This window comes from Myxine glutinosa, chromosome 1, assembly GCF_964187855.1.
Source record: "Myxine glutinosa chromosome 1, kmMyxGlut1.1, whole genome shotgun sequence".
Classification (NCBI taxonomy): Eukaryota; Metazoa; Chordata; class Myxini; order Myxiniformes; family Myxinidae; genus Myxine; species Myxine glutinosa.
Genome location: NC_136261.1, coordinates 448,099,866 through 448,117,336, shown reverse-complemented (window position 1 = coordinate 448,117,336; position 17,471 = coordinate 448,099,866). Strand labels below are relative to the sequence as shown.

The window sequence follows — 17,471 nt, the reverse complement described above, 5'->3', positions numbered from 1 at the left end:
ATGATGAAAAGTGTACGATGAAAAGGGTGTGATGAAAAGTGTGTGATGAAAAGTGTACGATGAAAAGTGTGTGATGAAAAGTGTGTGATGAAAAGTGTATGATGAAAAGTGTATGATGAAAAGTGTGTGATGAAAAGTGTATGATGAAAAGTGTGTGATGAAAAGTGTACGATGAAAAGTGTACGATGAAAAGTGTACGATGAAAAGTGTGTGATGAAAAGTGTGTGATGAAAAGTGTACGATGAAAAGTGTGTGAAAGGTCTCGCGAGAGATCTCGCGAGATCTTGGAGACGGCGGCAGGGATTTTCGAAGCTCCACACGGTCTCCACGTTTTTCGAAGTTAAGTCTGTTCACAATTGTATTTTGTCGAAACTGTATTTATCTTTCGGTGTGTGAAGTTATTGTGTGCAACTTTGGTTGTTTCTCGGTGTTTATCTTTCATAAATTGATCGTCTGTTTGCCGTGTCGCGAGCAAGGCCTTGTACAGTGTGCACTGTACAACCTTGAGGCTTTGTTTTTCTCTCAGTGGTCCGTCGTTTGTGATCCAATAACTTTCGTTCTCTGTATTCCCAGTCTTTTCACCCATAGCCTACTTCCTTGTGTAAATCTCAACTCAAAAAAAAAACAAACAAACAAAAAAAAAACATTTCCTTCTCTGTTCTCATTCGTTTATTCATTCTTATTCGTTCGTTCGTTCTTCGACCACGTGTTTCTCCCCCATTTCCCCAGATAGTTTTCACTCATTAACCTTCAATGTTTACACTTTCCCCTCAAGTTATGTATTCCGTCATATTTTATAACACCTTTTTCTTCTTCTTCTTTAAAAGGCTGCTTTCCACTTGCTCACCAAATCAATTCATCCCAAAAAAAATATCCATCTCCTATAGTGCCTTTTTTCTACATTCCCTAAACTCTCCTGCACTCCATCCTCCATCCAGCGTCCTTAAACGTATTTTTAACTCGAAGGTCACAAGAAACTCATTTTGCAATAAATGTTCGTTTCCCATAAATCGTACACTTTCAAAAATCCAATCTCACCCCTCCCCTCCAAATCTTCCCCATAACCCCTCCCCTCCAAATCTTCCCCATCACCCCTCCCCTCCAAATCTTCCCCATCACCCATCCCTTTCAAATCTCCCCCCTTGCCCCCTCCCTCCTAAACTACTCCCTCACCCCTCCCCGCCAAGACGCCCCCTCGCCCCTCCCCGCCTAGACTCCTGCCTCACCCCTCCCCTCCAAATCTCCCCCATATCCCATCCCTTTCAAATCCCTCCCCTTGTCCCTTCCCTCCCAAACTCCCCCCTCACCCCTCCCCTTCAAATCTCCCCACCCTCATTGCTTCTCAATTTCCCCCCGCTCACTCCCCCTCCTCAAAGCGTCCTCCCCGCTTCTTCCCCCTTCAAACTCTCACCTCCATCTCCCCCAACCTTCTGCCTCGCTCTTCCCCCTCCTCAAATAACACCTTATTGTGGCTCACCCAATCACCATCAAACCTTTTGTCCGCCCCATCCTTCCCTTTCTCCGAGCTATTCTGAAATCTCTGACACACCTTCAACAGCTCTCCCTACCTCTTCCACCTCTTCCACATCTTACACTACCCCTCCTCCCCCCTGTTCTGTATCTGATGCTCCCCCTTCCTCTTCATTAACGGTATGGACCTCAAACATCCGGGGCCTTCGTTCAAACTTAACTGATCTCTCCATACAGGTTGCTTCTGTCAAACCAGACGTGATCTGCTTAACAGAAACTTTCCTCCTTTATGATGTCTCTGATTCCATAGTATCTCTCCCGGGCTACTCCCTCCTCCGGTATGATAGACCTGAGCCTCGTCCTGGAGGCGGGGTTGCTATCTTTATCAAAAACACTCTTCCTCACTCGCCCTGCACTGCACTCTCTCCACCTCACCCCCAGGAATACCTCTGGCTACGGCTTCCCCTTCGCTCCCACCTCTTGTTCATATGTGTGTTGTACCGTCCACCAAACAGTGATGACTCCATCTACATCTCGCTGTCTGATGATATGGACCAACTTCTATCTACTCATCCCAACTCTCTCTTCCTCATATGTGGTGATTTCAACTGTCATCATGCCAGTTGGCTGGGTGTGGGTACCTCTCTCACCAGCCATGGCTCCTCAGCAAAGGACTTCTGCGACTCACTGGGACTGACACAATCTGTCAATTTCCCGACCCGGATCTCAGTCAACGGAACATCTTCTCTTCTGGACTTGGTTATGACTAACTTCCCTGAAAATGTCTGCTGCTCTTCTTCTGCTCCGATCGGATCATCTGATCATGTCCTTGTTAAAATGGACATCTCTCTGACCATCCTCAGGGAGCCTGCTCAGCGTCGACGAGTCTGGCATTTCACTCAGGCCAACTGGCACGGTCTTCAAGCAGCCATCAATCATCTGGACTGGTCTCCCATCTCTACCACCTCTGACATCAACTCATCCTGGGAATTCTTCCAAAGTAAATTGCTCTCTCTCATGCACAGATTTATCCCATCTCGTCTTCAGTTGTCATACCCTTCCTCCCGTCCATGGTACACGGAATCTTGTGGTGAGGCTGTTGCCCAGAAACAACTTGCCTTCGTCTCCTGGAAAGCAAATCCAACGGAAGGAAATCTCATTTCCTTTCACAAAGCCCGAAACAAGTGTGTGTCCACCCTCAGGAGAGCCAGGAAACAATATCTCTCCGTTCTCAAGACCGAACTCTCTTATCTGTCTCCCTCTTCCAAATCCTGGTGGTGTCTGGTCAAATCCGTTTCTGGTGTTTGTTCCCCCTCCATCCCCTCCCTTACCTCAAACGGCTACACAGCTGACTCCGCACGTGAAAAAGCTGAATGCCTCAACTCTGTGTTTGCCTCTAAATCTTGTGTCCCAAACCCATCCCTCTCTGTACCCACCATACCCAGTCGTACCCTGCTGCTCCTGGACTCCATGTCCTTTCCTCCTGACAAGGTGGAAAAGTTTCTGTCAACACTCGACTCTGATTCTGCAACTGGACCCGACGGCATCAGCCCACGGATCCTAAAATCCTGCTCTGCTGCTCTATCTCACCCTCTCTCTGTTCTCTTCACCCTCTCTTTTGCTCAAGGTCAACTGCCATCTGCTTGGAAATCAGCCAACATCACCGCTTTGCACAAAAAAGGTGCAAAAACAGATCCTAGCAACTACAGACCAATCAGCCTTCTCCCAATTATCAGCAAAGTCATGGAATCCATCATTGCTTCTGATATGAAATCTTTCCTCTTCTCCAATGGCTTGATCTCTGATCATCAATTTGGTTTCAGACCAGGTCACTCTACTCTGGACATGCTGCTTCTGCTGTCTCAACAATGGATGGAGGTCCTCAATGCCAAACAGGAAATTAGAGCTGTCTCCCTCGACATATCACGTGCCTTCGACACGGTCTGGCACCCCGCTCTGCTCACCAAACTCTCCTCCTTTGGTATCCATGGAAATCTCCACGCATGGCTGGCGGACTTCCTCTCTAGTCGTCGTCAACGTGTGGCCCTGAATGGGTTTCTCTCATCTCCTCTTCCTGTTCAGGCTGGAGTTCCCCAAGGCAGTGTTCTGGGCCCCGTGCTTTTTCTGGTCTTCATCAATGATCTCTCTGACTCTCTCGAAAATCCTCTCTATCTCTTTGCTGATGACTCCACTCTCTGCCGCTCCATTCCTCTTCCCTCAGATCGGCAGTCTGCTGCCTCCTCACTCTCTGAAGACCTGGACAAAATCACAGACTGGTCAAACAAGTGGAACATGTCTTTCAATCCTGACAAATCTCACACTCTTACTATGTCTCTCCGAAAAGATCGACTGGACAACCCTCCCATCTACTTTCTCAACAATCCTCTCCAAGAAGTTCTGTCGCTCAAGATTTTGGGTCTCACTATCTGCCATGATCTTTCTTGGGAAAACCACATTTCCAAGCTGGCCTCCAAAGCCAGTCGCCGACTGGGCATCCTCCGTCGTGCGAAGTCCTTCCTCGGCACACCTGAGCTCCTCACCACATACAAGGCTTTCATCCGCAGCTCAATGGAATACTGTTCTCCCCTATGGGCCGGTGCTCCTGCCTCACACCTAGCTCGGCTTCACGCTGTTGAAACCAAAGCTTTCAGAATTATTGGAATCTCCCGCGATGAAGCTATCTCTGAGGGCCTTTCACTCACTCACCGCAGGCAGGTAGGTGGTCTTTCTGTCTTCTACCGACTCCTCTCCGGCCTTGCACCCCCAGCTCTCTCTGTGCTCTGTCCCCCAAATATTCCTACAGGTCGCACAAGATCTGCCAGCAACCCTCTGATGGTTAAACTGCCGAAATCTCGGCTCTCCGCTCACCTTCACTCTTTCATTCCTCTTTTCTCCCGCCTCTGGAACAAACTCCCTCACTCCCTTCAATCCCACTCCTCCCTCCAGGTCTTTAAAACAGCTGTTCACCACCATCTCTTATCTTCCCCCATCCAAAACCTTGATCTTTTCTACCCCCGCTAATTCACCCCAGATCCACCTTGTTTGAAATTCCAACTTCTTTCCTGGAAGTCCTGGCAGTGTCCATATGTTTTATACCTCTCCCACTGCCCCCTTCCCACGCCCCCCCCCCCCCAAAGCCCTCGCCCTCTCTCAGATCTCTCGATGTCTCCATGTCTCTCGGTCCCTGCTCTCAAATGTTGTGTTTGTGTCCTTCCCCCTCTCTCCCCATCTTGTCTACCGCTCCCTATGTTATATGTTTTATGTGTCGGTTTGTCTTTCTGTGTGATAAATGTTCGCTCTTTCACGAGCCTCGATATTGTATACAAAACAAAACAAAACAAAACAAAACAAAACAAAACAAAACAAAACAAAACAAACAAAAAAAACAAAAAAAAACAAAAAAAAACAAAAAAAAAAACAAAAAAAAAAACAAAAAAAAAGTCTACGATGAAAAGTGTGTGATGAAAAGTGTACGATGAAAAGTGTACGATGAAAAGTGTATGATGAAAAGTGTGTGATGAAAAGTGTGTGATGAAAAGGGTATGATGAAAAGTGTGTGATGAAAAGTGTATGATGAAAAGTGTGTGATGAAAAGTGTGTGATGTTTGTTTTTGAGAAAGAGAGATTAAAGCTTGCCCAGAAGCTCTAGTTTGAGTGAGACAGCATAAATAAAGCCCCAACAATTGCAAAAAAGACAAAAGAGAAATACAAGATGTAATACCAGCAGATATATCGTGACAACTGGGAGAAAGCAGGAAAATATTTTTTTTAAGTTGGACAGATTGGGGATAGACAAAGAAGCATCACTGGAATGGCTAGGAAGAGGTCAGCTCAACTGGGACAAAGAACGAATCATTATTATTAATGCCCAAGTTCAAGGACACTACACAAATGGCTTTAAGAGGATGGTGGAAATGAGTCAATCGGCCAAGTGCAGGTTCTGCAAGGTACAAACAGAAAGTACGAACCACCTCCTATCAGGATGAAAAAACTCATGTCAGAGCAGCTGTACACACAAAGGCACAACAAGGTATGTCAAGTAATCCACTGCCACATCTGCAGAAATTTCAATATCCCAGTTCCAGAAAACTCATGGAAACATGAACCAAAAGCCATCATTGAAAACAAGGACATAAAACTCACATATGACCTGATGATCCCATTCAGCGTGAACATAGAAAACAAAGCACTGCGACCAGACCTAGTACGCAGGAACAAAAAGGAAAATACAGCATTGCTAATTGAGGTTTCGCTACCCAGCGATTCTGGCCTAAATAATGCAGAAATCAAGAAAATGACCATACACCAAGACCTCAATAATGAAGTAAAAAGATCCTGTAAGCTGAAGTGCACCGAAATTGTACCAGTGATTATTGGAGCAATGGGAATGATGAAGAAGAACCTCACAAAGATCCTACAAAACATCCCTGGGAACATTACCACAAACAAGTTACAGTTGGATACTGCATGGGACTCAATTGACGATCCTGAAAAGAGCTCGCGGACGAAAATTGTGAGAACAACATAACTTCACAAACTGGTCCATGAATCGTGACCCTCTCCCCTTTACCTAAACAAAAGTGAATACTTAGAGATCTGGTAGGTCACACACACACACACACACACACACACACACACACACACACACACACACACACACACACACACACACACACACACCTATATATTACACATACACACCTATATAAACGATGACAGAGCCCATGTTCACTGACTCACTCACTGTAAGTTGATACTTCCCCAACCCTCGAGTGTGTTTGAGATATCCGTCCTTGTGTCATGGCGTGTGTTTTACAGCACAGCAAACACTAGTCCGGATAATTTTGTGATTGCGGTGAACGTGGCATCTCAGAGTAAGGTCACTATGGAGGTCACCTACCAGGAACTACTGCAGAGGCAGCTCGGCCGCTATTCCCATGTCATCAGCTTGAGACCACACCAGCTCGTTCACCATTTCCAGGTACGACCGTGAATAAAGTGGTCTTTAAATTGAGGTTCGATTTAAAGGGTATGATGGATTTCATGGTACATTTCGTACATTGGATTCGCCGTGACTCTCGTAACTCCATCGTCGGGATGCTGAAGTTGGGCACAAGCCTCGAGCTCCGTAGCGCGGACGCCCCTGTAGTGACGCTGGCTAGGCACAAGCCTCCACCTCCGCAGCGCGGACCCCCCTGTAGCGAACATGGCTGGGCACGAGCCTCGAGCACCGTAGTGCAGACCCCCTGTAGCGACTCTGGCTGGGCACGAGCCTCGAGCACCGTAGCGCAGACCCCCTGTAGCGACCCTGGCTGGGCACGAGCCTCGAGCTCCGTCGCGCGGACCCCCCTTTTGGCAAACCTGGCTGGGCATGAGTCTCGAGCTCCGTAGCGCGGACCCCCCTGTAGTGACCCTGGCTGGGCACGAGCTCCGTAACACGGACCCCCCTGTAGCGAACATGGCTGGGCACGAGCCTCGAGCACCGTAGTGCAGACCCCCTATAGCGACCCTGGCTGGGCACGAGCCTCGAGCACCATAGCGCAGACCCCCTGTAGCGAACCTGGCTGGGCATGAGCCTCGAGCTCCATAGCACGGACCCCCCCTTTTGGCGACCCTGGCTAGGCACGAGTCTCAAACTCCATAGCGTGGACCCCCTGTAGCGATCCTGGCAGGGCACGAGCCTCGAGCTCCATAGCGCGGACCAACTGTTGCGACCCTGGATGGGCACGAGCCTCGAGCTCCGTAGTGCGGACCCCCCTCTAGTGACCCTGGCTTGGCATGAGCCTCCACCGCCGTAGTGCAGACCCCCTATAGCGACCCTCGACCCTGGCTGGGCACGAGCCTCCACCTCCATAGTGCGGACCCCCCTATAGCGACCCTGACTGGGCACGAGCCTCAAGCTCTGTATGGTGGACTCCCCTGTAGCGACCCTGGCTGGGCACGAGCCTCGAGCTCCGTACCGTGGACCTCCCTTTAGCGACCCTCGCTGGGCACGAGCCTCCACCTCCATAGCGCGGACCTCCCTATAGCGACCTTCGACCATGGCTGGGCACAAGCCTCCACCTCCGTAGCGTGGACCCCCTGTAGCGACCCTGGCTGGGTACGAGCCTCGAGCTCTGTAGCGCGGACCCCCCTGTAGCAACCCTGTCTGGGAATGAGCCTCGAGCTCCGTAGCGTGGACCCCCCTGTATCGACCCTGGCTGGGCACGAGCCTCAAGCATCGAAGCGCGGACCCCCTGTAGCGACCCTGGCTGGGCACGTGCTTCGAGCACCGAAGCGCAAACCCCCTGTCGCGACTCTGGCTGGGCACAAGCCTCGAGTTCCATAACACGGACCCCCTGTAGCGACCCTGGCTGGGCACGTGCTGCGAGCACCGAAGCGCGAACCCCCTGTCGCGACTCTGGCTGGGCACAAGCCTCGAGTTCCATAGTACGGACCCCCCGAAGCGACCCTGGCTGGGCATGTGCCTCGAGCACCGAAGCACGGACCCCCTGTAGCGACCCTGGCTGGGCACGTGCCTCAAGCACCGAAGCGCGGACCCCTTGTAGCGACCCTGGCTGGGCACAAGCCTCGAGCTCCATAGTACGGACCTCCCTGAAGCGACCTTGGCTAGGCACGAGCCTCGAGCACCGTAGCGCGGACCCCCTGTAGCGACCCTGGCTGGGCACCAGCCTCGAACTCCATAGCGTGGACCCCCTGTAGCGAAGCTCGACCCTGGCTGGGCATGAGCCTCCACCTACGTAGCGCAGACACCCATGTAGTGACCCTGGCTGGGCACGAGCCTCGAGCTCCGTAGCGCGGTCCCCCTGCAGCGACCCTGGCTGGGCACTAGCCTCGAGCTCCATAGCACGGACCCCCCTGTAGTGACCCTGGCGGGGCACGAGCCTCCACCTCCGTAGTGCAGACCCCCCTATAGCGAACCTCAACCCTGGCTGGGCATGAGCCTCCACCTCTGTAGCGCAGAGCCCCCTGTAGCGACCCTGGCTGGGCACGAGCCTCGTGCTCATTAGCACGGAACCCGCTGTCGCGGCCCTGGCTGGGCATGAGCCTCGAGCTCCATATCGCTGACCCCCCTGTTGCGACCCTGGCTGGGCACGAGCCTCGAGCTCCATAGCGCGGTCACTCCTGTAGCGACTCTGGCTGGGCACGAGCCTCCAGCTCCGTAGTGCGGATTCCCCTGTAGCAACCCTGGGAGGCCAACACAGCCGAGCCTCTCTGTGAACATTCGGAACAATGTTGATGTTTTCCATCTGTTCTCCAACCAGACGAAACATACCCGCACACCTTGAACTGCAATGTCCTTCATAAATGACGTCCCCAGTGCAACCTCACAAACGACTACCTACATGATGGAACCAGCATACCATAAGTGGGGTATGTTCAACGGTAGTGGGGCAACTTAGCATAACAATTGTGCATTTTGTGAGGAAAGCACCAAATTGGCACACTAGTAGACTATCATATTTTGAAAAGATCTGGATATTGGGCCATCTCAGATTCAGAGATTTGATTTTTGCAAGATTTCGATTCGATTGGGATCGAAGAGAACACCTTCTTCATCTTCTGTACAGTGAAGTTGCCAGCCCTGAATTATCTGGCTACATCTGGGTGCTTCATTGGGAGTGCAACCATGTCCCTCAGGTGAACAGGGACCCACCTGGCATCGTGTGTGTGGTCTAAGGCATGGAACCATGGGACCAGTTCCGTCAGGGCATCAAGGTACATCGTGAATGAAGCCTGCCGCAGAGAACGCACGTAGACCAGTACCAACATCTCTAGTTCCAGCACAGTTGCCCAGTACTGAAAGTTGGGAATGTCTTCTCCTCTCTGGTGACACCAGTCTTCGAACTCAGGCAGGTCTTCTGCATCATCAGCATATGTCATACAGTGGCGTTCATACGAACGGTGTTGCAGGATGTGCAGTGCCGCTGCAGTGATTTGATGAGCTCTTCTTGTGCGGGTGACGTGGGCAGCTCGCAGGAAGGAATCGGCCGTCCCTGGCCTTTCAATCTCAGCTTGCAAATCTGCAAAATCCGCAAATCTTGCAAAAATCAAATCTCTGAATCTGAGATGGCCCAATATCCAGATCTTTTCATAATATGATAGTTTACTAGTGTGCCAAATTTGGTGCTTTCCTCACAAAATGCACAATTGTTATGCTATATTTAGCTTAGCTGCCGGACTATGGTGGGTCCCCCGATAGTGCAGTTCTCCAATGACCAAGCATCGTGAATCTTAATCATTGCGGAGAGAGTTATGAGGATGATCTGAAAGGCAGGTAGGTATGTGATCACAGGTATGAAAAGCAGGTATGTGATTGTTGTGAAAATCAAGATACAACAGCAACCCAAAGTAGGTTTTAATCGTAATTCGTTCTTAACAGCATCTAGAGAGAAACCAATAAACATGGTATTAATATTACATACAGGTGAATACAGGTGCGGACAGGTGGTATGACTATTTGATACATATAGCAGACTCGTTACCTTTCTATGGAAGCCCAGAGAAGCTCTAGAGTTCCATCGCTAGAATTACATCGTGGTGATGGATCTACATCGCCTGTCCGCGCTGATATATATATAGGAACCGAGAAAGGGTCGCGTAGCGGCCATGAGGCGAATAACATCAGTGTCGTAACTTGGATGACGATTTCATTACATTCTCCCCGCGCTTAGATCCAAACTCGGCGGTGAAGAACAGCAGACACATACAGAGGAATACATAGGAATGCAAAGAACGAAATACATTGGAAAGATGTCACTGCCGGTCGAACGTCCAAGGGGCCATCAATCCCGATGGCAGGGTTACTGCATTTCAGCCTGTTAGCCTGGTTAGCAATCAAACTCCAACTATAGATATATCGAGGAGGAAGTCCCAGTCAAGAAGATATCGGACCGAGCAAGCAGTGGTCATCCCAGGGAGAAGACGTTGAGCCCGTGGGTAGTAGTAGTCTTCCTGTGGGGTAGTCTGAGTAGATAAGTGTACCTCGTTGAACAGTGAGGAACGGCACAGTAGCTAGATGGTTAAGGTGTACCTTCGAGATTCGCAACTCATTACATAAGGTGTGCCATGACGAAGAGCGACTGTCCATACGACGCATTGCAACGCATTACAGGCAGATGTGTCGGTGTGGCAGATGTGTAATTCAGTAAACCATAACAGGAAGTAAGAAGACCATTACAGTAGGTCTGTTTTATCGACCAGCGACTTGTGCTCAGGCATGGATGGCGGATCGGGCGGTCTACGAGACGGATCTTCATGGCTTCCCAGGGACTTCGGCTCAACGGGTACATACGCAGTACAAGCGCATGTAGCGGCACGCGAATCTACCGTTGGCAGCGATCGCACGAGACACGAGCGGCCTCTGAAGGCTGCCTGGACGATCGGCATGGCCGGTTACGACGACGCACAAACGGCCGAAACGCGCCTCTCCAGCGAAGCGCGCAGGACCGCCGGGATGCATATGGCAAGCTTGTCCATCTGCACCGCGCGCGGAGGATCGGAGAAGATCGGCAGACCGAGAGAGTCCCGGCTGGACAAACCATGCTTGTCCCAGCGTCGTCCCGGATCGTTATGATTGATTGTCATGATTGTCACGCCAGATGGCCCGGATGGATTGGCCATCCCGGATGTCCGACCGATCCATCCAGTTAACGCCAACGTGGCATGGCACGGATCCAGCCGGACCGCGGTTGGATCGTCCATCCACGGACGCAATACCGCAGTGCAGCTCATTGAGGCTGCATTGGGAGGGAGAGGTGTACACTAATTGATTGATTAATTGTATAATAAAACCAATAAAACATTATCACAAAATATTTTCATAATCAATTGGCTCATCGCATAACTAAACCACAAGGGGCGAGGAGGGAGTCGCCATACCGGACGGCACCCGGGCGAGCAACAAGAACCTCCCGGGTCCCCACAAGAGTCGAGGTGGCCCGATCACAGGGAGGGGCCATGTCGAGAAAAGGTCGCAGGGGCCATGGGTCACGGTGTACCCCAGAAAACTATCCATCGTGCGTAGGGAGTATGTGCACTTATCCTCGTGCATAGTTAAGTGAGGCCAGCGTGACCTCAAGGAAGCGCGACAGATTAGCTACATAGTAAAGTGAGACCAGCGCGACCTCAAGGAAGCGCGGCAGATTAGCTACATAGTAAAGTGAGACCAGCGCGACCTCAAGGAAGCGCGGCAGATTAGCAACATGGTCATATCCCTTGGACATACTATCCACAAACCGCAAGAATATCGTGGTAGACTAAACATCTGTTAAGGAGGTGGCTGCAGCGCGCTGCATACCGAAGACAGACGACCTTCACAGTCTGGGTCAGGCCGAGTCACAGTCAGACTGGGGCAGAGGGAAATGGAATCGGACGAGGCGTCTCGCAGTCCCGAAATGTACGAGGCAAGAGCTCTGTCCGATAACAACGAGCCCAGAGTCAAGGGCTAGCAGGCAGTACGGTGTCACCGTGTACTCCCTAAACGGTGCTGGCGCGCGACCCTGAGGTCACGTCGTTACGTAAAGGTCAATTGGTACGTAGTTATCAAGGTACATCGAAAGGTAAACGAATCCCCGATGAGATCGCAGGAAGCACGCCATTACGTTAATGACGCCGTGAAGCGAACGCGTCAATGACGCTGTAAAGCGAACGCGTGATATAGTCGATGACGTCATCAATTAGGTCGGGCGGGTTTAACGGCGAGTTCTAGCTGAGCGGTATCCCCCAGACGGAGTACAGTAGCACACCGAAATCTAACGTCTCGCGTGCAGCAGCATTCGAGCGAGCTCGAGATCGGCATACGAACCCGGCCGACGGTGAAAGTAACATCTAGGGCGCACCGCGTACGAGGGAAACCGAAAGTTGAGCTCGGCCTGTTGATCCGGTGCGGGTGAGCCCGCCGAGTCGAGGGGCGAGCACGCTTGGCAGCGATAGACTGCACGACTAAGGAGCGAATACATATAACGCCCTGAAGTAGCATCTCATTTGAGGTGCATTGAGCATGAAGGATGAAGAGGGGCCTTTCGGTCCGTCAAGCCTGCTCTACATCAACACCACATTAACTCAATCCAACAGCTTATCAAATTAATTTAATTGAGTGAAATGCGGGGTGTGTGAAAAAGGAACGATAGCATTCGGTCAACATACATTCCATGCACAGCATGTTTACAATGGTCGCAGGTGTTTAGCGAAAACGCCGTTTGAGAGCGGGAACACCAAATCAAGTAAAACAAAGGACGAAGACGAACGAAGAAGAACGAACGAAGAACTACACATGGTAGCCAGGTATACGAACAACCATCATAAGCAGAACCCGAGTGCCGTGAAAGGCTATGAAGGTCCCGCTCGACGTCCTTAGAAATTCATCCGTGCTGCGACGAGTCCTCGCATGGTGCCAAGCGAGCCTCCATTGAGGCGATTCCGGGCAGCGGTCCTTAGAAATTCATCCATGCTGCGACGAGTCCTCGCATGGTGCCAAGCGAGCCTCCATTGAGGCGATTCCGGGCAGCGGAGTTCGTCGGCCTCGGGAAGTAGCCACATGCAGGTGGGATTGCGACGGCTGCCCGCGAGAGGAACCGCATGCAAAGGGGTTCATCCAGCGAAGATGCGGCGCGCGCAACTGGCGCGTCGAGCATTGTAGTGATTCCATCCAGCGACGGTGCGGCGCGTGACTCGCGCGTAAGAGGGGTTCCGTCGATCGGTGATAGGAATCGCCGGCGTTGGGCCGCAGAGAGGGCCGCGATGGGTTTTGGAACATGCCACACGTCGCCACGTGTGGCTTCTTTTGATCCACGCGTAGCAACGTTCGGATTCGCGGCGAGGAGGTGCTCGGAAGCAGGATGGGATCGCGGGCCTCCCAGAGTATTGGCACGCGATGGGTGCAGTGCACGACGATTCGCGTGGAGGAGGTGGTTCCACCGAGTATCGAGTGGTCGGAGTGAGCCGGTCGTGACGGCGTGATTCCGACGAGCAGTGCGCGCTTCGCGCGGAGGAGATGGGCCACCGAGTAGCGAGTGGTCGGAGTGAGCCGGTCGTGACGGCGTGCTTCCGACGAGCAGTGCGCGATTCGCGCGGAGGAGATGGGCCACCGAGTAGCGAGTGGTCGGAGTGAGCCGGTCGTGACGGCGTGATTCCGACGAGCAGTGCGCGATCCGCGCGGAGGAGATGGGCCACCGAGTAGCGAGTGGTCGGAGTGAGCCGGTCGTGACGGCGTGAGTCCGACGAGCGGTGTGCGATTCGCGCGGAGGTGATGGTTCCACCGAGTAGCGAGTGGTCGGAGTGTGCCGGCCGTGTGGAGGCATGGCCGACATGGGAGACGTGATCACTCGCGTGGGAATCTCAACTCGGGCCGAGGCACGCATATCTAGGATGAATCCCTCGGACGGAGCCGTTAGCGCTTCCGAGCTGCGATCGGACGGGTAGGCCGGCGGCTCCAAGCGGGTCCGTCATTCCGACGGGGTTTCAGCCGCAGGACGTTGCCCAGTAGCATCGTGCTCCAGGCATCGAGCCGGAGTCCGTCACGCCTGCTCTGGCGTTCGGGTCTCATGAGAGCAGGTCGCTTTTTGACGATGCGGTCCCGCGAAGGCTTGCGACGTCCCATCTTTCGAGGCAGGCCGGCAGCGAGAGTAGTCGGAGCTCCGTTGCTGGAGCTAGCTCGACGGGTCCTCCGCTGGGCATTCTTCTCCGAGGCGAGCAGTGCAGGAGCGATGTCAGGAGAGGAATTACGATTAAGTGTTGTGAAAATCAAGATACAACAGCAACCCAAAGTAGGTTTTAATCGTAATTCGTTCTCAACAGCATCTAGAGAGAAACCAATAAACATGGTATTAATATTACATACAGGTGAATACAGGTGCGGACAGGTGGTATGACTATTTGATACATATAGCAGACTCGTTACCTTTCTATGGAAGCCCAGAGAAGCTCTAGAGTTCCATCGCTAGAATTACATCGTGGTGATGGATCTACATCGCCTGTCCGCGCTGATATATATATAGGAACCGAGAAAGGGTCGCGTAGCGGCCATGAGGCGAATAACATCAGTGTCGTAACTTGGATGACGATTTCATTACAGTGATCACAGCCTCATTGATTGTTTTTAAAGATAGGATTTTGAAAGTAGAGGAGTTCTATCTGTTACTTTAATCTATGGTCTTTCATGTTCCAGATAAGTATAAATGAATATGATATCATGTTAATTTCAATGTTTTCCATGCCATCTTCCATGGGCGGAACACGCTTTACATACAAAACTCTCATTTATACCAAACAAAACATTGGGTTTCCCTCCAGACAACCTTTAACGATCCCATAAGTCTCATGTTAAAGTTGCATTTTTTACATGTGTACACAATCAAGGTGCATTGTCATTTCCAGACGAAGCCAGGTGTTGTATTAACTGCCTTCGATACAGTCTGGCACCGTGCTCTACTCACAAAACTCTCCATGGAAATCTCCACGCATGGCTTGCGGACTTCCTCTCTGGTTGTAGTCAACGTGTGGCCCTGAATGGACTTCTCTCATCTCCCCCTTCCTGTTCAAGCTGGAGTTCCCCAAGGTAGTGTTCTGGGCGCTGTGCTTTTTCTGGTCTTCATCAATGATCTCTCAGACTCTCTGGAAAATCCTCTCTATCTCTTTACTGATGACTCCACTCTCTGCCGCTCCATTCCTCATCCCTCAGATCGGCAGTCTCCAGCCTCCTCACTCTCTGCAGACCTGGACAAAATCACAGACTGGTCAAACAAGTGGAACATGTCTTTCAATCCTGACAAATCTCACATTCTTACTATGTCTCTCTGAAAAGACTGACTGGACAACCCTCCCATCTACTTTCTGAACAATCCTCTCCAAGAAGTTCTGTGACTCAAGCTTTTGGGTCTCACTATCTGCCATGATCTTTCCTGGGAAAACCACATTTCCAAGCTGGCCTCCAAAGCCAGTCGCCGACTGGGCATCCTCCGTCGTGTGAAGTCCTTCCTTGGCACACCTGAGCTCCTCACCACATACAAGGCTTTCATCCGCAGCTCAATGGAATACTGTTCCCCTCTGGGCTGGTGCTCCTGCCTCACACCTAGCTCGTCTTCACGCTGTAGAAACCAAAGTTTTCAAAATCATTGGAATCTCCCACGAAGAATCTAATTCTGAGGGCCTTTCACTATCTCACCGCAGGCAGGTTGGTGGTCTTTCTGTCTTCTACCGACTCCTCTCCGGCCTTGCTCCCCCAGCTCTCTCTGTGCTCTATCCCCCAAATATTCCTACAAGTCGCAAAAGATCTGCAAGCAACCCTCTTATGGTTAAACGGTCAAAATCAAGACTCTCTGCTCACCTTCACTCCCTCATTCCTCTTTTCTCCCGCCTCTGGAACAAACTCCCCCACTCTCTTCAATCCCACTCCTACCTCCAGGTCTTTGAAACAGCTGTTCACCACCATCTCTTATCTTCCCCCATCCAAAACCTTGATCTTTTCTATCCCCATTCATTCACCCCAGATCCACTTTTTTGAAATTCCAATTTCTTTCCTGGAAGTCCTTTCAGTGTCCATGTGTTTTATACCTCTCTCTCCTCCCCCCAAGCCCTCTCCCTCCCACAGATCTGCCGATGTCCCTGCTCTCAAATGTTTTGTTTGTGTGCTTCCCCCTCTCTCCCCGATAGTTACCATGCACGCAAACCTCCATTTTGAGATAACCCTTCAAATAGTTACCCTGCATGCAAACCTCCATTTTGAGATAACCCTTAAAATAGTTATCCTGCAGTGTTTCTCCCTGTGTGTCTCTCTGTCTGTCTGTCTCTCTGCCTGTCTGTCTCTCTGCCTGTCTGTCTCTCTGCCTGTCTGTCTCTCTGCCTGTCTGTCTCTCTGCCTGTCTGTCTCTCTGCCTGTCTGTCTCTCTGCCTGTCTGTCTCTCTGCCTGTCTGTCTCTCTGCCTGTCTGTCTCTCTGCCTGTCTGTCTCTCTGCCTGTCTGTCTATCTCTGTCTGTCTCTCTGTCTGTCTGTATATCTCTCTGTCCTTGTTTGTCTGTCTACAAAAGGGAGTTTTATGATCGAGGACCAATTTAATGTAAATAGAATTTTATATTTTGAACACGCATTGGAACACGCATCGGAACACGCATCAGAACACGCATCGGAACACGCATCGGACCAAGCATAGGACCATGCATCGGGCCACGGATCGGACCACGCTTCGGACCATGCTTCGGAACACGCATCGGAACTTGGATTGGACCACGCATCTGACCACGCATCGGAACACGCATCGGACCACGCTTCGGAACATACATCGTAACATGCTTCGGAATACACATCAGAACACGCTTCGGAACACGCATCAGAACACGCATTGGACCACGCATCCGACCATGCATCAGAACACGCATCGAACCATGCATCAGAACACGCATCGGAACACGCATCGGAACACACTTCGGAACATGCTTCGGACCACGCATCGGAACACGCATCGAAACACGCATCGGAACACGCATCGGACCACGCATCAGAACACGCATCAGAACACGCATCGGAACACGCATTGGAACACGCATCGGAACACGCATCGAAATACGCTTCGGAACACGCTTCGGAACACACATCGGAACACGCATCGGAACAGGCATCGGACGACATCCGATGCGTGTTCCGATCCAGTTTCATTCGTTTTGATGACTTCCGGTCACTTTGTTATCCTGCTGATTGATCATGAGTTAACCGTAATGGTTTCCGCATTATCGATAATCTCACCTGAGATGTTCTCCGTGTGCCGTTCCTCGACCCAGGTGGACGTGTACATCTTTGAGCAGCAAGGGTTGACATTTGTGGAGGTCGAAGATTTCCACTCGTCTCACGCCGTTAACCTCACCCGTGGAGAGCAAAAGGTGAGCAACGCAACAAGTGTCCTCATATACTTTATATAAACGAGGTTTTTATGAAATAAAATGTTTACCTCAGCTCCTTTTCCCATAATGATCTTCATTGTTATTGTCAAAAAATGATCTCTATTGTT

At 51.1% G+C, this 17,471-nt stretch overlaps 1 protein-coding gene across 1 annotated transcript in view; it reads left to right on the top strand.

Annotated features, from left to right (window-relative positions):
- The window catches only part of LOC137418719 (inter-alpha-trypsin inhibitor heavy chain H3), a 124,929-nt gene that overhangs the window by 18,482 nt on the left and 88,976 nt on the right, over nucleotides 1-17,471 (top strand). The window contains exons 5-6 of the mRNA XM_068104832.2: nucleotides 6,289-6,451; nucleotides 17,245-17,343. Coding sequence (XP_067960933.2) covers nucleotides 6,289-6,451; nucleotides 17,245-17,343 — 262 coding nt within the window. The remainder of the gene's footprint in view (nucleotides 1-6,288; nucleotides 6,452-17,244; nucleotides 17,344-17,471) is intronic.